The 23204-nt window shown below is 33.6% G+C and overlaps 1 protein-coding gene across 12 annotated transcripts in view; it reads right to left on the bottom strand.

Moving 5' to 3' along the window:
• The window catches only part of NOL4 (nucleolar protein 4), a 701612-nt gene that overhangs the window by 334189 nt on the left and 344219 nt on the right, over positions 1 to 23204 (bottom strand). For 5 of the 12 annotated variants that reach the window (XM_084964464.1, XM_084964459.1, XM_084964465.1 and 2 more), the window contains exons 2-3: positions 8090 to 8239; positions 7069 to 7109 (exon numbers count right to left, since the gene is read on the bottom strand). Coding sequence is in view for 5 of the 12 variants with exons in the window: in XM_021096222.2 (XP_020951881.1) it covers positions 8090 to 8239 (150 nt within the window). In the remaining 7 variants the exon portion in view is untranslated. Of the gene's footprint in view, positions 1 to 7068; positions 7110 to 8089; positions 8240 to 18346; positions 18431 to 23204 lie in introns of all 12 variants that reach the window. The other 7 variants (XM_021096222.2, XM_021096221.2, XM_021096224.2 and 4 more) reach the window with 3 other exon arrangements.

Below are 23204 nucleotides of genomic sequence, written 5' to 3' on the forward strand. Positions count from 1 at the left end.
TTAATTGTCCAGAGCAGTTTTAAAAGCTGCATTGGCACATTTTCACCACTAGGGTGCACTGAAGTAGCAATTTATCAGGCTGAATATAAAGAGTTAATATTTCTCCAAAAGGTTAATTCCCTTTCAAGGAATATATCTATTTACAATAACACAACATTTATTAATGACAGGGTTAGTTGATGATAAACAGGTTTGGGTGAGTTATGTCTTTTGCTAGTCTCCACTACCAAAAAGAGAGCTTCCCAATAAAGAGTCTTTGCAGTTAATCTGCCCACCTGTGATAATTTTAACCTCACGCAGATGAGAAATACATCAATTCTGATGGATGGAAGTACACTAATTTTTTTGTTTCATGATTGCCATTTAATAACTGTCTTGCCACTGTTTTTTTCCCCCCTTCTGAGATGGTTTTATACATCTGACCGCTTAGTCTGAAGACTATTTTTATTTATCAAAAACAGTGAGACTGCTCCCATGTATAAGTGGGTTTAATATTATATGCACCATGTTTAAACTGAATAGCTGTTTTCAATATTTAGAAATCACCTTTGTAAAACCTATATATGTATGAGGGGAATATGTGGATGTGGGTGTGATACAGTAAAAAAATAATCCAACATGTGGAAATGTAAGTCATGTGTTTATAACCAGCCTCAAAAATGATAGCATTATTTAATGGAGCATCAGAATTTTCCCTGAAAAGCAACGGGAAAGTACTTCTGTTAAATGACTTTTGTTCACCTTATTCAGAGCCTGAAAAATTGCAGAAATCTGGGGTGCTATTCAAGATAAATATGAGTTGTGTAGTGCTGGGTCTTTTCAGCCATGACCTAAAACTCTGATCTTATTTCATTATCTCTATTTATAGTAACATCTTTATACCACTCAGTTGGTATCAAAAGGCAAGGACATCACAGAGACAAAGTGAACTTATTCAATAAGTATTTATGGAGTGTTCTACTATGAGACAGACCTTTAACAAAGCTGTGATTATAGAGTAGTATGAGAAACAGACATGGTTTCCCATCATTAGGGACTGCATGATTTTTTTTTAATATCGACTTTAGCTACAAAAATAGGAAAAAAAAAGAACAAAAATTCATCATTTGCAGCAACATGGGTGGACGTGGAGGGCATTATGCTAAGTAAGTCAAAGACAAAGACAAATACTGTGTATAGCTTATGTGTGAAATCTAAAAAATACAGCAAAATGGTGAATATGACAAAAAAGGTAGCAGGTTCACAGAGAACAAACTAGTGGTTATCAGTGAGGAAGAGAAGGTACAAACTATTGGGTGTAAGACAGGCTCAAGAATGTATTGTACAACATGGGGAATGTAGCCAATATTTTGGAATAACTATAAATGGAAAATCACTTTTAAATTTGTATTAAAATATAAATAAATGAATTGGAAAAAACAAAGCTCAAAAGTACCATAAAATACCTATAATTGAGTAATGTTTTACATTTATAAACTCTCCAAGATGAACTACTTATAAACTATAATTTTAGATGACTGACCTATTGTATAATAGTCTCGCTGAGTTCAATATTAAATAATGTCTACCAAAAAAGTTTGAATTTAGAATAACTTTAAGTTTTTTCTATCTCTATTTGATATCCAGAACAGTTGTTTAATTAAGATACTCTAGTTTGTAATAATAAAGTGAAATAAACAACATTGTCTGAATAAAAAAGACACAGACATATTTGTTTAACTGCTGCATGATTTTCCTTTTTTACATTAGGTCAAGAAGATTTTTTAGATATAAAATTAATTCCAAGCCCCAGAGAATATTTTCTTCAACCCTTTGCTTCAGAAACACCCTAGGCATGTACCTGGCTCTGGGGCAGGAAAAAGAAGAATTCACAATGGTGAAAGGAAGTGAGAAGGGATGCAAAACCACAGTATTCTTATATTCTATCAGTGAATCACGACTAGATAGTACTCTTACTGAGAAATCTATTTATTTTCACAGTTTTTTACTCTAATACTTTCTATTTCAAAACAGTACTCTCATCTTTTACAAATATTTCATTAAAAGAAATAGTGCCCTCCTCATTTGGAAAATATTTTCAGATGAGTTTCTGTAGAGGCTTTTTTTCATCCTGATCATGATAACATGATGCCAAACTGGGATTCATACAAAAATCAGGATGATCCTTTGCCATTTGGCATGTCAACAGGTTTATCTATGGAATGTCACACACTTCTTTCCTACATACTTCCCTATTCTTGAATTAAACCTAGCTAGATATGAGAGACAAACACATTTACAAAACATACAAAAGTCAGACTGCTAGCGGTCTAATTAATTTTTTTTAAATTTTTTTATGGCCATAGGTGCGGCATATGGTAGTTCCCAAGTGAGGGGTCAAAACTGGAGCTACAGCTGCTTGCCTTACACCCCAGCCACAGCAACACAGGATCTGAGCTGCATATGCAACCTACACCACAGCACACAGCAACGCTGGATTCTTAACCAACTTAGCAAAGCCAGGAGTTGAACCACATTCTCTCAGATACTAGTCGGGTTCGTTTCTGCTGAACCACAATGGGAACTACCCCTAATTTCTTCTTTAGCTTCTCTTGCCCAAGGATATTTGAAGTCCTATAAAGACGTGGAGGTCAATGGCTTAATCCAAAAAAAAAAAAAAATTAAACTCTAATTGGGAAGCAATTGATAAGGAAGGGAAATATATTTGAAGAGCAAGGCCTTGCTGGTCCTAACCATAGAACTAGATATAACCCCCTATTACAACAGTTTTGTAGACTATAGGATTGTAAAACAAGCAATACTGATGTTCACATGATCATATATGTTTTCAAGGAAATTGGAGGTGTGGTCACATCGGTTGTACTGCAACTCAAAATCACATTATAACTTAAGCAGCCCATTAGTTCATATTACTGTAAAATTTATAAAATTTCATATTACTGAAAAATCTGAACATAGTTCAGATTACTGTAAAATTTATAACAAAAATGGAGAGCAGTGAAAATCTGCTACACTGAGACATTTTAATGGCCTTTCTTCTTTGATTACTGTTTTAAAATTCTGGAAATTTGAAGTCTAATGACCATAGATCCTCTTTTTTTTTTTTTTTTTTTGTCTTTTTAGGTCCGCACTTGAGGCATATATGGAAGATCCCAGGATAGGGGTCTAATCAGAGCTGCAGCTGCTGGCCTACACCACAGCCACAGCATAGCTGGATCTAAGCCACGTCTGTGACCTACACCACAGCTAACAGCAATGCCGGATCCTTAACCCACTGAGCAAGGCCAGGGATCAAACCCACAGCCTCATGGTTACTAGTCAGGTTTGTTACTGCTGAGCCATGATGGAAACTCCCAGATTATTTTCATTATTATCATCATCATTGTTATTACTTATAGGAGAACTCTCTAGATGATAATGAAGCCAAAATCTTCTGTGTCTATGCTATGTTCAAGAGCCAATCTGCTTTTTCAAGAGCAGGAGGCATTTCCCTATATTTGAGCATTTCTTATGTCAACCAATTTGCTCACTTTGGTTACTATTTTCCTTGTGTCCCTTTGCACAGTAAAGGGACCAGCTGTAATTCCTTCAGAGTTTGAAGAAAATGGAAATATAGCTCCCTCATTTTACATGTGAGAAAACTGTGGCCTAAGCCAAAAAGAGGGTAAATGAATTGTTTGGAACTCCTGCATTTTAATATAGTGTTATTTTTCACATCACAATTGCTGCAAATTTTGCTCATTAGTCTCATTATAAGTTGACAAAAATTCTGGCAATTTTTACATAACAAACTAGCCCAAATGGTGCAAGTTAAAATATCCCATTTAGCAGGAGAGACACTGAACCAAAACACATTTATAAAAAGAACAGGACAGAAATGAAACTGACTAAAGTTTTGAGGTTAAATATTATAGACCTGATAGAATAGAGACATTTCCTTTTTAACATTCAGAGAAATTCTGCCCAAGATATGATTTTTTTCTATAGTACGTCCCTGGAAAGGAATATTCTATTCATAATGAAAGCAAATTCTTTAAAGGGAGCCAGTGTTTAAAGTTTTCAAAAAAATAATTTAAAATTAACTTAATAAGACTGAAAATCTGGCAAAAGAAGGGAAATAAATGAAGTTTTCATAAACTTCCTCTAGCAAAAGAGCTCCTCAATACAGGTACCCTGGCCTCCTTTCACGCTTCTATTCAGCCCAGTCAAAGGTTGGAGAACAGATGCACTGTACACTTCCAGAGAGAGTGACATTTATAAGATGCACAAAGAAGACTGCCTGAGTTATTACTATTCCTCTCTCTACCAACACAGAGGCATTGGGGCAAGCAGAGGAAATTACATCCATAATTATAATTAGGGCAACAACAGAACCATGTTGATTGTCCTGCTTGTCCTTCTACCTGGAACAGGACTAGTGTTTGGATAAAGGAAAATTAACAAAGCTGACCATAAGGCAAGATCTTTATGCCTATTAACTCATTTATTTCACCTTTGCCATGCATATCATCATCTGCCTCTAAACAGGAGGAGTAGGAAAAAAGTAAATAATTTGCCGAAAGTGACCCACATAGGACGTACTCAGTTTGAAATTTGAAACTGAGTTTGTCTGGCTTCTAGCCTGTTTTCTTTTAGTCACAGCATATGCTCTCCACTCAGAATTAAATGAATGTAATTATTGGCAGCTATGTAGTGAGTAATACATGTAGACTTACTGTATCACATTACAAGCTGTGTGTGTGTGTGCATGTGTGTGTGTACATACACATGCAGATGCATACTCTTCTCTCTACTGAAAACACTGACCTTCCCCTTCGTTCCTAGATTTCTACCAGTTACTTTTATTTTTCATGTAGCAAGAAAGAGCTCTGAAACTTAATATTTTAATCAGACCATAACTGAAGAAACCTTTCTGGAGAGGCAGTGTGCCTAGTCTGTGACAAAACACAAGAGAGAAAAGAGTGATATGTCCGTTGAAGATGGAATTCAGACAATAGTTGACAAGAGGTAAGGACTGGAAGACAACGTCCCGTATTTGTTCGCTTGTTTGCTTACAGTGTTAAAACATTAATTTGAAAGCAACTTTCCAAGTTGCTAAGTGCACCTGCATTCAATTTCAATTTTCAGCAGAAAGATATATTTAAGTTCCCCTCTTCTCCACTCTGTTAATGTAGGTAATCAAGTCAAAAATATTGAAGAAAACTCATTCAATGCACCAGTAAAGGTTTAACACACACAGGGATGAGTGAAGGGGGAAAAAAAGACCCAAAAGTCACTGGAAGTCAACTAAAAAGAGAAAAATTATAGTAGCCTTTACATATTCCTAAAATGTGTCATTTTATGTGGATTTTTTTTAAAGAGCTCATGAGTAATAAAATATACACCCTCCAATTTTTTCTCTAGTCAGATCAGATTGCAATAAAATTTAAGTTGTGTAATGACTAGATATTTCAAGGAATGATATACTGCAGATAGGTAAAAACAAATAGCATTCAAAAGTTAATCCAATATTAAAGGACCACCATTTCCTGCAGAGTGAAAACATAGAAAGATTTGCAAAAAAGGCAAAGTAAATAAAATGACCACTAAATCTACTGATAATATTATTAAGACAATATGACACGTTTTAATGATTAGTTGTATAAGTATGGTTTCTTGGCCATGTAGGATAAGGGAGAAAAGAAAGTCAGTAAACATAATCATGCATGTTCTATGAGATAATGTGTTAGAAGCAAAAAAATCATAATCTTAACGGGAACCATTATAATTGCAAGAGATACCTAAGCTAATTCTACCAATGACTAGCCAAGTCCAGCATTAGTATTGAGAACTAAATTCTGACCCAACAGTCTAGGGCCCCAATAGCACTGAATCATTTCATTTCAAATTGCATTTGGTTTTATGCCCCATTAGTTGAACATTTATATTAATTTTTAACATTAGACTTAAATTCATTGTACCATCGTGTGCACAGTTTTGCTGGCAATGAAACAGTGTTTTTTCTATGATGCGTTATTAATCCATAAAATGGAAATGTTTTCTCATCAGAATTCAAAAGGCAAAAGGTTAGATGATAAGAAACCTTCATGATATTAGGAAAAAGTGAGAATACTTTAGATGCAGAAGTAAAAATTAAACTTGGGAAAGAGAGGATCTTCAAGAAGGACATTCTCAGGAGGGAATGGTTGATGTTCCAGATGCTATTTACACATTCAAAGTTGGTATCTATTCCTATCCCAAAATGCAGAAAATGTCTTCAAAATGTTAATGCAAAATGATATGTGTTTGAAATGTGTTTACTAATTTATTGGAAGTGTTTAGCATGCATTATGGCAATGGATCGTACTTTTTACATTTAATTTAGGAAAAGCTAAGGTGAGATATTTGGGTCTATGTCATATTTTCATTTTACTTGAAGGTCACTAATAAGTGCATTTCAAAGGCTAAATCATTTTAAATTGCTTTTGGCACCTAAACAGATTTGGCTGCCATTTTGCTATTACTGACAATGAAGCCATTTTTTTTTTTTTTTTTTTTTTCAGTTTGCTTCTGTTTAGCACAACTGACCTTACAAATTCATACCTTACAAAGTCCTATAAAGTTCAGGTAGCTATTTCATGAAAATGAATTATCATAAAAGTAAATAGTTAGCAATATTAGTAGATATCTATATAATTTTTTCCCTATTAGTATCCAGAGATACAGCCCTGACTCAGGAGACAGGCAAAATGAGTATGTTCAGTAATATTAGTCTGCGCAAATATATCTTAAGAAGCTAGGTCACTGTCATTAGTCATGAAAAAAATGTCTCCTAGGATAATGTAAGTCAAAAGAAAGTTTATGTGGCAGAATTATGTAAGGAAACTTACAATAGTGCCTGCCCACAAACCATGCAATTTGGAAACAGCCAAGAAACAAAACCATAGAGAAGGAGAGATAAATACAACATGTATTAGGGGTTATTATGCAACTACAAAGATTCAATATGACCCTGGAAATATAGCAAAAAATAGTTATGGAAAAGAAGCTATTTCTTATGCTCAGTAGCTAATTTTCAAACATATGTACCTGTATTTGAAACTTTGAGCATTTCACACATTTTTCTGTATCTGAAAAAAAAATGGATCCAGACTGATATTGTGTATAAATATAGCTGAAAACAGTTAATATAAAGGTAGCCAAAAGCAAAATTCAATAAGAATTCTAAAAAAGGATATTATTCTGATTGCTAATAAAGTATTTCTGATGTACACTTTGCTCATATTGGAATAATTTACTGTTCAATTTTCCTAGAAAGGATGAATTATCTATAGAAAGATGATTTCATAAAATGTTTAATCAAAAAACTAAAGTGTCTAGACCAAACAGTAAGTATAATTGAAACTTTAGAAATAATATATAGCTCAATTTTGACAAAATATATTTCAATATATAACAGTTAATTAAATCTGTTTTCTAGATAATTTACCATAAAAACATTATCTTCATTTTAAAATGTTCAAGGGCACTAGGTCTATGAAAATAACACATATTTTTAAATAATCTATACTGGAAAATAAATGTGTACCCTTCAGAGAAAATGTATTTAACATAAGGTAACATAAGAAAAGCACATAATTTTCTTACCCCTGTGACTATAAGTATTAAATAAGAAATACCTGAATATATTAATATGATTTAAAGGGGAAGGACTATTAAGACAATAGTGATAGTACAAAACTTCATATGTTCTAGTACAGAACTTATACGACTTGATTATGTATTATATACTGAATATATAACACAAATAATCTTCCCATTTGTAGGCATTTGACTGAGACTACCACATTTTATGCTTATTTAGAGAAAATAAAGTGGTAATTCTAGAAACAAGTTTAAATTATAGTCAATAGACTTAGTGAACATACAACCAAAGCAGAATCAGTAATAATAATAGTTTAAATGTTGGGTATGACCATGACATGGTCTCATTTATGTTGAAGTCAGAATATTCCTAATTATTTAACCCATCTTTAATAAGCATATAATATGAAATTTTAACGTGCACGCCTTTTACTTTTTTTTTCTTTTCTTTTTTTTTTAAACTTACTGCTTTGTAAGTTCTCTTTTGTCCAGCATGTTTCCGAATTTGTTCTCCATTTGGCCCTGTTTCCACATGCATTGAATAGATGATGTCAAAGAAATCTTCAACAACAGCTACCCGCCGCAAAGACAGCTTCTCATCTACCCCTATGCCATCCTGGAAACAAAACCAAAAAAAAAAAAAAGAAAAGAAAAGAAAAGAAAAGAAAGGCACAAGATTAATAATAAGGGAGTACGTATTAAATATATAAAATTAACATGTAAAGTTCATTAGACAAAAATATTTCGATAAACTGAACCAAATCATCTAGATAGGAAAGTTTAAAAATTCATGATATAATATCTCATCATTTTGTACATTTTTTACATATAAAACTTTAAGAAATATAAAAAATGATAACAGGCATAGTTAATCATGCTTACTCATTAACGTCATCTTTTAGATTTATAACAACTTATAGCCATCAATATCACTTTCTTAAATTATTCTAAAATGTATTTTTAAGGCCCAGTAATTAGAATCAAAAGAGAACACTCTTTAACACCATATACAAAAATAAATTCAAAATGGACTAAGGACCTAAGTGTAAGACATGATACTATAAAACTCCTAGAGGAAATGATAGACAGAACACACTAAATTGTAGCACTTGTTTTTGGATCTGTCTCCTAAAGTAAGGAAATAAAAGCAAAAATAAACAAATGAGAGCTAATGAAACCTATAAGCTTTAGCATAGCAAAGGAAACCATCAACAAAACAAAAAGACAGTCTACAAAAAAGGAGAAGATGCTTGCAAATGAAGTGACTGACAAGGGATAAATCTCCAAAATAATACAAACACCTCCTGCAATGCAATATCAAAAAAACAAACAACTTAATAGAAAAATGGGCAGAAGATCTAAAGACATTTCTCAAAAAAAGACATACAGATTCCCAAAAACACATGAAAAAATGCCCAACATTGCTTCTTATTAGAGAAATGCAAATCAAAACTACTACCATGTCTCACCTTACACCAGCCAGAATGCCCATTATCAAAATACAAATGATAAATTCTGGAGGTGTGGAGAAAAGGGAACCCTTTTACACTGTTAGTGAGAATGTAAATTGGTGCAACCACTGTGGAAAACAGTATGGAAGTTCGTCCAAAAAATAAAAATTGAACAACCATATGATCCAGCAATCCCTTTCCTGAGTATCTATCTAGAGAAAACCATAATTCAAGAAGATACATGTACCCCAATGTTTATTGCAGCACTATTTATAACAACCAAGACATGGAGGCAACCTAAATATCCACTGACAGAGGAATGGATAAAGAAGATGTGGTACATATATACAATGAAATATTAGTCATAAAAATTAAATAATGCCATTTGTAGCAATACAGATGGACCTAAAATTATCATACTAAGTGAAGTTAGATGATAAAAGACAAACATCATATGACACCATTTATATGTGTAATCTTAAAAAAGGATTCTTTTTAAATTTTTATAAATTTTTATTTTTAGTTTATATTTTTCATGAAAATCATCCACTTCACACGATTTTACATATTTACTGCATACATAGGGTCTCGCAGTGTAATCTCTTGTATTTTACTGTTTGATTTTTGTACCCTTCCTCTTTCTTTTTTTTCCTTTTTTAAAAATTATTTCCCCAATACAATTTTTTTTCTACTGTACAGTATGGTGATCCAGTTACACATACATATATACATTCTATTTTCTCACATTACCATGCTCCATCATAAGTGACTAGACATAGTCCCTGGTGTTACACAGCAGGATCTCATTGCTAATCCATTCCAAGGGCAATAGTCTGCATCTATTAACCCCAAGCAACCCATCCATCCCATGTCCTCTCCCTCCCTCTTGGCAACCACAAGTCTATTCTCCAAGTCCATGAGTTTCTTTTCTATGGAAAGTTTCATTTGCACCATATATTAGATTCCAGATATAAGTGATATCATATGGTATTTGTCTTCCTCTTTCTGACTTACTTCATTCAATATGAGAGTTTCTATTTTCATCCATGTTGCTGCAAATGGCATTATTTTGTTCTTTTTTATGGCTGAGTAGTATTTCATAGTGTATATATACCACATCTTCCTAATCCAATTATCTGTAATGGACATTTGGGTTGTTTGCATGTCTTGGCTATTGTGAATAGTGCTGCAATGAACATGCAGGTGCATGTGGCTTTTTTAAGGAAAGTTTTGTTTGGATACATGCCCCAAAGTGGGATTGCTGGGTCATACAGTAGTTCTATGTATAGATTTCTAAAGTACCTCCATACTGTTCTCCATAGTGGTTGTACCAGCTTACATTCCCATCGACAGTGCAGGAGGATTCCCTTTTCTCCACACCCATTCCAGCATTTATTTGTGGACTTAGTAATGATGGCCATTCTGACTGGTGTGAGGTAGTATCTCGTGGTAGTTTTTATTTGCATTTCTCTAATAATCAGTGATATGAAGCATTTTTTTCATGTGCTTGTTGGCCATCTGTACTTCTTCCTTGGAAAAGTGTCTATTCAGGTCTTTTGCCCATTTTTCCATTGGGTTGTTGGCTTTTTTGCTGTTGAGTTGTATAAGTTGCTTGTATATTCTAGAGATTAAGCCCTTGTCAGTTGCCTCATTTGAAATGAAAGTTTTTTTAAAGGACAAAACTTTAGCTTTACTGACCAAGAAAAAGAGGGAGAAGACTCAAATTACTAAAATTGGGAATAAAAGGAATATCCCTACTGACCTAACAAAAACTTTTTTAAGTTTAAAAATATTATAAAAAACTGTATGCTAATAAATTAATCATATAAATGAAAAATTCCTATAAAGATACAAATTATTGGGATTAGAAAAATAGAAAATTTGCATAAGTTTGTCACAAGTAAAGAGACAAAATTAGTCATGAAAAAAACTTTTCATTAAGAAAAGTTCAGGTTCACAGAGTTTTACTAGACTAAACATTCAAGGAATTAAGGTCTATTCATCACAAAGTTTTCTAGAAAAATGGATGAGAAAACACTTCTCAAATCACTCTATGGGTCCAAGATTACTTTTATATCTAAACTAAATACATCACATAGAAAAAACTATAGACAAATATATTTATGAATATAGATATAAAAATCTTCAAAAAACTATTAACAAATAAAATCTAACCTTTTGTACCACAACCAAGTAGGATAATCCCAGGTTGGTTTAATATAAGAAAATGAATTAATGTAGTCTATCATAATAATAGAATTAAGGGCAAAAAGCATGCAATCACCACAACAGATGAAGAAAAATATTTGATAGAAAGAGTATACTTTTCTTAAAAAAACTCAGTAATCTAGGAATAGAAAAGAATCCTCAATATGATAAAGAACATCTTTAAAAACCTCACAATTAATATTTAATGATGAAAGACTGAATCATTTCCCTCTAAGGAACAAGACAAGAATGCTCGAGCCACTTCTATGTAACATTGTATTGGAGGTTCTAGTCAGGACAATTAATCAGTAAAAAGAAACAAAAGGCACCTAGATTGGAAAAGAGGAAGTAAAACTATATTTAAAGATGACATAATCTTGTATATAAAAATCCTAAGGAATGCACTAAAAAACTGTTAGAGCTAATAAATGAATTTTGCACAGTTAAAATTCAAAATCAATATACAAAATCAACTGTATTTCTATTAATTATCAATGAACCATAAATAAGAAAAAAATAATTTTATCCACAATTACATTAAAAAAGAACACTAGTTATAAATTTAGATTTTGCAAAGTTATCATTAGCAAAAGAAGAGCAAAACTTGTATATTGACAGCTGCAAAACATTATTTATAAGAAATTTAAAATGATTTAAATAAATGCAAAGACATCCTATGTTCATGGATCAGAAGGCCTAGTATTGTTAAGATGGCAATATTCAAAAACATGATTTATGGGAGTTCCCATCATAGCACAATGGAATCAAATCCGAGTAGAAACCATGAGGTTGTTGATTTGATCCCTGGCCTCACTCAGTGGGTTGGGGATCCAGTGCTGCCGTGAGCTGTGGTGTAGGTCGCAGATGAGGCTGGATTTGGCATTGTTGTAGCTGTGGCATAGGCTGGCGGCTACGGCTCCAAATAGACCCCTAGCCTGGGAACCTCCACATGCTACAGGTGCGGCCCTAAAAAGACAAAAGACAAAAAAAAAAAAAAAAAGACAAAAAAAAGATTTACATATTCAATGCAATTGCAATTAAAAAGGTATCTAGCTTTTCTGCAGAGATTGATAAGTTAAAATTCCTGTGTAACTGCAAAGTACCGAGAAAAAACAAAATAACCTTTTAAAAGAAGAAAACTGGAGACCTCACACTTGATTTCAAAACTTACTATAAATCTAAAGTAATAAACGTAGCATAGTACTGGCATGAGAACAGATATATAGATCAAAGGGATAGAAATGAGATTCCAGAGATAAACTTGTTTTCCATTCAATTCCAACACAAGTGTCAAGATAATGCAATGACGAAAGAATAGTCTTTTCAACAAATGGTGCTGAGATGATTGGATACCTAATGCAACAGAGTGAAATACAATCTCTATGTCACATCATGAAAATTAAACCACAATGACCATAGATCTAAATATAAGACCTAAAACTTTAAAGTCTTACAAGAAATCAGGAGTAAATATTTGTAATCTTTTTTAAGGCAAGGTCTTCTTAGTTATGATACCAAAAGCAAAAGCAGTAAGAGAAAAACTAATAAATTGAACTGCACCAATTTTGTAAAATCCATACTGCAAATGCTATAAACCAAAAAGTGAAATGATGACCGATCTACAAAAATGGGAGAAAATATTTGAAAATCCTATATCTAACAGAAGATTTTCATCCACAATACATGAAAACACTTACAACTCAGTAATGGGAAGACAAATAATCCAATTAAAATTGATTAAAAATTTGAATAGACATTTCTCTAAAGAAGATATTCAAATGGCTTAAGAACACACAAAAAAAGCTGCTCAGTGTCATTAGTAATCAGGGAAATATAAATCAAAACCTCAATAAGATACTGAGTCACACTCACTACAACTGTCATAAATAAAAATAAATACCGGTGAAGATAATGGAGAAATTAGAACCCTTATGCATTGCTGATGGGAATGCAAAATGATGCCGTTGCTTTAGAAAGTTTGGCAGTAACGTGGAAAATTAAACATAGACTTACTAGATGACTCATAAACCCATGCTTTTGTATATATTAATAGAAATGCAAATATACACTCATATAAAATATTGTACAATACATTGTATTATGTATTATACATAATACATCAGCATATTCATAATAGTCAAAAAAGTAGAAACAACTGATGAATATATATAAATACTTTATATAAAAATAATCATACAAAGAAGTAAAAGGAGAAAAAGTAATGATTCATACTATACCATGGATGAACTTGGAAGAGATCAAGATAAGTAGAAGAAGCCAGACACAAAAAAATCACATATTACGATTCCTATCATATGAAATGTCCAGAAGAAGCAAATTTACATAAAGTAAATTATTAGTTGCTTAGGACTTGGGAGGAAGAGAGAATAAAGATGACTGCTCATGGGTACAAGTGTCTTTTAGAATGGACAAAAATGTTCTAAAATTAGGTGACAGTGATATTTTTATATCCTACAAATCTGCTAAAAATGCTGAACTGTACACCCTAAATGGATGGATTGTATGGTGTGTGAGTTACATCTCAATAAAGTTGTTAAAGTACGTGGTCTCTAACAGCTTAGGATCTTGAGTTTAAAGATGCCAAAAAATAAAAAACAGAAGAGCAGCTCATATAATACTCATTCAAGCAGTCTACATCCATGTAAATAGAAATGGTTCAATCACCAAGGCTCACTTGTGGTATACTGGAAAGTGTTTAACAACTGTCTCAATAAAAACAAAATTATATAAACACAAAATGTTATAAATTTTAATGATATAAAAGATTTATAGTATGTAATTTATAAGTAATAATACAATATACAATATTTTTATTGTAAATTCCATATAAACAATTGGCTCTCGTGAGCTAGTACAACCTAGTTCTAGGATTCCACTGTTTTTATGTCATTCAAGATCAGTGAATGACATATATAATGAATTAAGTGAATATTTTACAGTATAGTTCCTGTGTTTAACCACTGATAAAAAAAAAGCCTCTGATAACAAAAACTCAAAAAATTAACTTATCTAACACAACATTTCAGGGTGCTATAAAACATACAGCTGGCTACATTTCTTTTCTTTCTTTTTTTTTGTTTTTTTGTTTGTTTTTTTTTTTTTTTTTTTTTTTTTTTTTTTTTTTTTGTCTTTTTTAGAGCTGTACCCATGGCAATAGAAGTTCCCAGGCGAGGGGCTGAACTGGAGCTATCGCTGCTGACCTACACAACACCAGATCTGAGCCGCATTTGCGACCTACTCTGAAACTTGTGGCAATGCTGAATCCTCAACCCACTGAGTAAGGGTAGGAATAGAACTCGCATCCTCATGGTTACTAGTTGGGTTCATTACCGCTAAGCTGCAATGGAAATTCCAAAAACTGGCTACTTTTGGAAAAACTTTGTATTAAAGCTTAAATAATAACACAACTAATCAAGTTTGTAAATTGAGTCTGTGATGGCAAATCTACTCAAATAAAAATTTTTTTTAATGCTTTTACTGTATTACATTGACACCAAAGTGATATTGAGGGAAAACAACGGTTAAGCTCAAAAATGAGTCACCCTCACTTCAATTTCTGCTAGCTTTCTGATTGCCAATTGCTGATATAATACATATACACATAAAAAATTAAGGCAATGCTATGAAATTAATCCATGAGAGATACCAAGCTTAGAGATGCTGACATTATTACAATGAAATCAAAATGTCATTCATGTTAAAAGATTAACATACAGTTCTACCTGCCTCTTCTTGGCTTTACAGGATCTACTGGGGAGATACTATTCCTGAGTTACAAATTCAATTTCCATTTCCAACTATATTATGAAGTCAGATAAGAATAACTGATGACAAAAGAACCACTGTGGGGTGAATCTCTCTCTTGCAATCCTTCCTGACTCCCATTCTCCATAGGAGATTGTGTCTGCTTGGGAGGTAACACAGCAAGAGATGGATGACACACTGACACTAGGATTCCACTCAAGAACACTTTCAGGTCAAAATAGGAGCGTTTATGCCAGTTTTTCACTCAATTAAAAAAAATTATAAGCCTAAAATTTGATACATCAAATATAACATCTACTGAAATAATTTTCTTTTCAGTTATAATAGAGAATTTAAACTCAGACCAACATAGCACATTTACTGCCTAGGAATCAATGAACGAAAATAATTATCATGTTTCTTCCTCAGTCCAACTGTTCTGAAACAGATATTCTAACTGCCAAAATCGTTATCATAAACTAATTGATGTGATAGACAGCATCTTTAGTGAAATATCTAGAAAGAAAAGTAGTATGAAGAGCTGTCAATTCATAATCAATGACGAAAACAACATAGTAAAAAAATGAGATTGTGAAAGATAAAAATCATTAATATTCAATTTTCAAGAGTCCTAGTCTCAGGGATTCACAGAGACCATCTATAAATAATCTAATCTAACTTTTACCAATATATTTGAGGTTCTGAGGGTTACCCTTGCTCCTACCCAATTCTGTTGACTCCATAATCTCACTTTCTCCTGGCAGATTAGTTGTCCCAGGCTGAGATACTGTGATACGGGATGAAAGATGAGGAGGATTCAGTCTGGGAAGACTAAAAAGCATCCAAAACAGAGCTGATTGCAGCCATGTAAGGACACCTAGATACTGTAGAATATGGTTCTGCAGGATAAATGCAATCAGGAAGTCCAGGAGTGGTGCAATATGCAGAGATACAGGTATTGACAAGGCTTAGGAATTTATCTCCACTATGTGCAAGATACTATGATAGATTTTTAGCTGACTTTTTAACTGATTGTTCTCAAAGACAACTGAAAAGATGTTTTTCCCATTTGAAAGAGCTTGTGGTCTACCACTAGAAGTTTTGACGACGTATGCTGAAAGAGACTATTATTAACAGAGTATGATAAAGTTAGTATGCTCCAAGGCTGGTTGCCAATCTTGGCTATACATTGGGATCTTCTGGTGAACTTTAAAGGACAGTATGTCTGATGTCTAAATTCCTCCCCGAGATAATGTGACCAAATTAGGTCAGAAATGCACCTGGGCATGGGTTTTTTAAAACACCTCCATTGGTGATTCTGACATATAGCAAAGCTGACAAATCAGTAGAGGAGTTAGTTACAGGTGAGAAAGGAAGAAAATGCTGGGCTCATGGGTGTCAGACTCAGTAGTCATTCATTATTTTTCATGCAGGGGGAATCCATTCAGGGTTCGTAAATGTGGGAATTCCAAAATAGATCAGTACCCTAAAGCAACTCCGGTAGTAGTAAAATGTAAAGTATATCCAGAGTGAAAAGGAAGGTACTGACAATAGGGGAAAGGAAGGGGCAGTTGAGAGAAAATTTGAGAAGGTAAAATTCAGCCATTGCTGGTGACTATTTAAAGGTAAGGGTTATACTAAAGAAATTAATGGAGCTGAAGATAAAAAGGAGGTAGGAATGGATAAAGATGTGGTACACACACACACATGCGCATGCACGCACGTGCGCGCGCACACACACACACACACACTGGAATATTACTCAGCTGTAAAAAAGAATGAAATAATGCCATTTGCAGCAACATGGATAGACCTAGAGATGGTTATACTAAGTAAGTCAGACAAAGACAAATATCATATGAGATCACATATGTAGAATCTTAAAAAATGACAGAAACTTACATACAAAACAGAAACAGACTCATAGACTTCAAAAGCAATCTTAAGGTTAACAAAGGTGAAAGGCGGAGGGAAGGGATAAGTTAGGAGTTTGGGATTAACATATATACATTACCATATACAAAACAGATAATCAACAGGGACCTACTGTATAGGATGGAAAGCTCTTTTCAATATTCTGTAATAACCTATATGGGAAAGAATCTGAAAAAGAATGGACATATGTATATGTATAACTGAATCACTTGGCTGTACACCTGAAACACACAACATTATAAACCAATTATACTCCAATATAAAATAAAAATTATTTTTTTTAAAAAAGGAGGCAGAGACGTGAATGAAACCAAAGGGAAAGAAAAAGAATGAAAGAGGGAAGTTGGCAGGTGACATGGAAGCCATGGGTGTGAGGTCAGAGGAAATGAGCAGTGCACCCTCCACTGCACCCTAAGCCAGGCCCACCTTGGGTGGTCCCTGATAATGTGGTGCACACGTGGTCCTTTACCCTCATAGCACTTCCTGAGGCCTGACACTGCTGTTATTCCCAGTTTACATACAGGACACTGGACACAGAAAGCATAAGTAACTTCTGCAAGTCACCAGATTGTGCTAGGATACAAAGTCAGGGCTCCAGAGCTGAAACAGTTACTCCTATGAAGAGGAAAGTGACATGAAAATACACATCTCCACTCTTATTGAAGCAGAACTTGCCAATTTTCAAAGTGGTCATCTTCAGCCAGAAACTCTTTTTTTTGCGTGCCACACCTGCAGCATATGGAAGTTCCCAGGCTAGGGGTCAAATCAGAGCTGCAGCTGCCAGCCTACACCACAGCCACAGCAATGCCAGATCCAAGCTGCATCTGTGACCTACACCACACAACTCACAGCAATGCTGGATCCTTAACCCACTGAGCAAGGCCAGGGATCGAACCTGCAACCTCACAGACACTAGTCAGATTCATTTCCAGTGAGCGACAATGGGAACTCCGGGAAACTCTTTTAACATTAGGGGAAGATTCTGCCATTTGGCCCTCAGGGCTTTAGTTAACTTAAAAATTGTATATTTAAAAACAAATAACCACAAAACAGCAGATAAACTAATGTATAAGAAAACTTCAGCTAAAAAAATCCAATTTTATGCATTGATTATTGAAGAAATTTACCCTAATTATATGTAAAACATAGTATATTTATAAAAAAAATTAAAAATAATGTTTCAGGGGGAAAATAGTATGACGACAGTAATGAAGAGAAAAATGAAGTATTTCAACCTAAAATACTTCACTCAAAAAAAATGTTTTGTGAAATCTCTATACAATTTATTAATTTTGTACCAACAATTTATTTGCAAAAAAATAGAGAAAATTTAATTCTACTTCCTTCCAAAATTGTTTACTTACCCAAGAAAACAGCACTGAATTCCAAGTTTATGTCTCTTCAATGAGAAGACAATTATAATCATTTATATGGAATATTCATTTTCTCTGCAGCATAAACAAAAGTCCAAGTTATTAGGAGGCCAGTCTCTGCCAGCGCAAAGAAGTCTGGGAAGACATTGCTTTGCCATATATTCAGATACAGGCAAAAGGAGCTTTCCTTGTCAGACACAGGAGAAACTTTTTACCACCTACCTGACACATTGTTGCTGCCCTTGAAGTAGAAATAACTTTCAATTTTGCGGTACTGATTAACCAATTATTATTAAGTCTGCATGTTTCCTTCTTTTTTCATTATTTCCCTGCATTAACATCTATTAAATGGTTTATGGAGTAAGCAAGAAAAAGGTAAAAACTATATTTCTATCCTTAACTGATTTGTTTAATATAAATGTAGCATTCATTTGGAGATTTAATTGTCTGAGCTGTCTCTTTTAGTCATTGTGGATAATTCAGTATTTGGCTATGCCTGAGAAGTCCAAATGCATCTTCTTGCATTTTCTCTTAATTATAATAGTCATAATCATTACCTAGGAAAGTCCCTTCTATACTTTGTTACTAGGAACCAGAACAAGGCAAATAAAAAGTGAGTTTTAGAGATATTGCTAATACCCATAGCAAACTTAATGATAAAATAAATAATAAGTTGAAAGATATAGCATCCATGGCTAGTAACCTATTATGCATAAGTATATTTGGAGGAAAATGCTGACAGAAAAAAAAATCATTTAAAGTTCTTTGCAAGACTATTTACAATAGCCAAGACATGGAAACAACCTAAATATCCATCAATAGAGGAACAGATTAAGATAGATGTGGTACTGATATACAATGGAATACTACTCAGCCATAAAAAAGGAAATAATAGCATCTGCAGCAACATGGATACAATGAGATTCTCATACCAGGTGAAGTCAGAAAGAGAAAGACAAATACCATATATCATTTATATGTGGAATCTAAAATGTGGCACAAATGAAGCCATCTACAAAACAGAAACAGACTCACAGACATAGGGAAGAGACCTGTGGTTGCAAAGGAAGAGGGTGGAAGTAGTGGGACGAGCTGGGAGTTTGGGGTTGGTAGGTGCAAATTATTACAATTAGAATGAATAACCAATGTTATTCTATAGCACAGTGAACTATATCCAATCCTCTTGGGATAGAACATGATGGAAGATAGTATGAGAAAAAGAATATATATATATATATATATATATATATATATATATATATATATACACACACACACACACACACACACATATGTAAATGGGTCACTTTGTGTGTACAGCAGAAATTGGCACAACACTATAAATCAACTATACTTAAAGAAAAAAAAAACTTTGGGGATAAGAAGACTAACTTTTGGGTCATAATCTGAGAAAAAAAGGAAGGCTTTATTTTAGGAAAACTCTGAGATTAGCACATTGTGGTACATCTGGCCATAAAGCAAGAATTTCTGACCTAATTAGAAGGCAAGGAATTAAAGCCTAGAAAGAAAAACTCTTCACTTTCTAAACTGATCAGCAGAGCTGTTACAGAATTTCGCTGGGAAGTAAACATGAAAATTTAGCTAGTGAGGTGTGTAAGTGAGATCTTCATTAAAACTTTGCTATCACATTTCCCCAACACTGCTATGCCCTATATTAATTATCATTACTATTACAATATTTTGATGAATGGTATTGACACTTAGGTTGGCAATCTAAAATTATCAATCTTTCTCTTATCCAGTAATCAAATAATTCTACTTTGGATTGGGTCTCCAATCCACTCCTACCCCCTTTTCTACTGGGGCTCCTGATTTACTGGCCCAGGAAATGCCCTCTGGAGTCCAGGAATTACAAAGAGGCTTAATAACATTGCAAAATCTATTTTTGATAAAGATTATCTTGTATGTAAAGCCTTGATTTGGGTTGATGAAGAATAGTGTTTTTCTGAGTTAGCACTGCCTACCATAGACTCAAAAATACAAGGTGACACAGGTACTGAGCACTATGTCTAAGTACTAAGTACACATACTGAGTTCTAAGCCAGCCCTGGCTCACACTATGGAAACAGCATTTTCTTTATCATTTTATCATTAATTGCTGTCCTTAAATTACTAAAAGTCTTCCTTAAAAATTATAACCATAAAAATTTACAATTTAAATTTCTACTGGACTTTTTTATGACTATAAGGTAAATATTAAACTCCTTTATTACACATTTAAATCTTAATCTGATTCCAATTAATTTACCACAGTCCACCTTATCTCTCACCATCCAACACATTCTGATCACAATGAACTTTTCAACTTTCCCTGAAAATTCCATAAAATTCATGAGTCATGACTTCCCCATTAGGAGCTAAGCTTTCTGCAGGCAAAGACTGCTTGTCTTTTTACTGCCAAGTCATAAGGACCTAGAATTGCACCAAGCAGAAACTAAATGGATTATAATTTTTGAGCAAATGAATAAATTAAGGAATTAATAAATGAATATTCTCTGCTTTCTCTTTAAAATGTCTTTCTTCAAATGGCAAATTCTTGTTCACCCTTCAAAATCAATGTCCAATATCAATGATGTTTTCCCTGATTCCTTAAAGCTATTCACTGATTCCTCCATGTTTGTACTTCCCTTTATTCATACCTGTTTTTAGCACAGTTTTTAGCATTTAAAATGCTATTTGGATTTTTAAAGTTTTTAATAATTTATATAGAGCGAAATGCTCAGATCTTAAGTATATTGTTCAGCCAGTCTGGGAAAAGGCATCAAACAAACATTTCAATCATCCTAGAGAGTTCTTTCATAACTCTTCTTAGTCAGGCCCTTCAGAGCAATGACTAATGATTTCAATCACCAGAGGTTAGTATCTGCCTATTCCAAGTGTTTTTTTAAGTGGGATTACACAGTTTGTACTTGTGTACTTGTTTGGGTCTCATTTCTTTTATTTAACATAATGATTTAGAGATCTATTCGTGTCTTTGTGCACAAGAAGTTTTTCTTTTTATTTCTGAATATTCCATTGCATGGCTAAGCCATGATTTGTCCATTTTCCAGTTGATACGCATCTAGGTTGATTCCTGTTTGGTGCTGTTATGAAAAAAAAAATTTGCTAGGTTGCATTTTAAACAATCTCTTCACTGTAAGATTCTTAATCTGAAGTTCCTATTGTGGCTCAGCCGACTAGTATCCATAAAGATGTGGGTTTGACCCTTGGTCCTACTCAGTGAGTTAAGGATGTGACATGCTGTGAGCTGTGGTGTAGGTCACAGATACAGTTCAGAGCCTCCATTGCTGTGGCTGTGGTACAGGCTGGGAGCTGCAGCTCTGGTTATACCCCTAGCCTGGGAACGTCCATATACATGGGTGTGGCCCTAAAAAGCCAAAAAAAAAAAAAAAAAAAAAATCCTTAATCTTCACAATGAGTTAATCAAGAAAAGATGCTTGGTGATAATTATTTTGAAAATTTAACACCTAATGTTAACACCATATGTCCATGGCATATAGTATTTGATCAGTTAAGATCCAAAGGAGTATAAATTGTATTTCCATAACCTGGATAATTTTTAGAATCTCTTTGCCAAACAGCTGGCTCATGCTGTAAGTACTGGGAAGTAGTACTACATTTTTATCTCTTTGAAGCAAGCTACTGTATTCCACCATTTACTTTCTAAGTTTCTTTATGAAATTCCCTTACATTTCTCCGGGCTTTGATTTCCTAATTTGAAACATGAAGAAAATTATTGCCCTTACCTCTTTGGCTCAATTTGAGAATTACCTGAACTTTACATGGAATTTAATAAGCACTGAACAAAGGTTAGTTACTTTATTATAGATAATATATGTCCTTCAAATATCTGACTTTTATATAAATAGACAGCTTGGGGGATATTTTCCTAAAAAAAATGTGGGAAAAATTAAAAGGTACTCAGAAGAGCTTACATGATGTTGAAGGAGAACAAAGTCAGAGGACTGACACTACCTGACCTCAAGGTTTACTATAAAGCTACAGTGATCAAGACAGTGTCAGATCGGTAAAAGAACAAATAGATCAATGGAACACAATATAAGATACAGAAATAGACCCAACTAAATATAGTCAATTGGTCTTTGGCAAAGGAGCAAAAGTAATATAATGGAGAAAAGACAGTCTTTTCAACAAATGCTACTGGAATAACTGGACATCTACATGTTAAAAAAAAAAAAAAAGATCTGGACACAGACCTTACAATCTTCACAAAAATTAACTGAAAATGTACTGTAGACCTAAGTCTAAAACTCAAAACTATAAAAGCTCTTAGAAGATAATATAGGAGAAAAACTAGATGGCTCTAGGCATGACAATGATTTTTTTGGTACAACACTAAAAGTAAGAAATAACTGATAAGGTGGACTTGGCTAAAATTAAAAACTTATGCTATGTGAAAGACACAGTCAAGAAATGGAGAAGACAATATCTGTAAAAAATATCTGACAAAAGATTGTGATCCAAAATACACAAAGAACACTTAAAATCCAACAAGAAAACCAACAAACTGATTTAAAAGTGGTCAAAAGACCTGAACAGATAGGTAACTGAAGAAGATATAGAGATGGAAAGCAAGCACATGAAAAGATGTTCCACATCATATGCCATTAGGAAAATGCAAATTGAAACAATAAGATAATCCCCACATGCATTTTAGAATTGCCAAAATCCAGAATGCTGACAATGCCAAATGCTGGTCAGGTTGTGGAGCCCCATTTATTGCTGGGGGGAGGCAAAATGATACAGCCACTTCGGAAGAGAGTTTGGCAGTTTCTTAGAAAACTAAACCTATTCTTACCATATGATC

This window comes from Sus scrofa, chromosome 6, assembly GCF_054392235.1.
Source record: "Sus scrofa isolate SSC_HxYL_T2T_F1_AM1 chromosome 6, Sscrofa_HxYL_maternal_Yorkshire_Landrace_v2.0, whole genome shotgun sequence".
Taxonomy (NCBI): Eukaryota; Metazoa; Chordata; class Mammalia; order Artiodactyla; family Suidae; genus Sus; species Sus scrofa.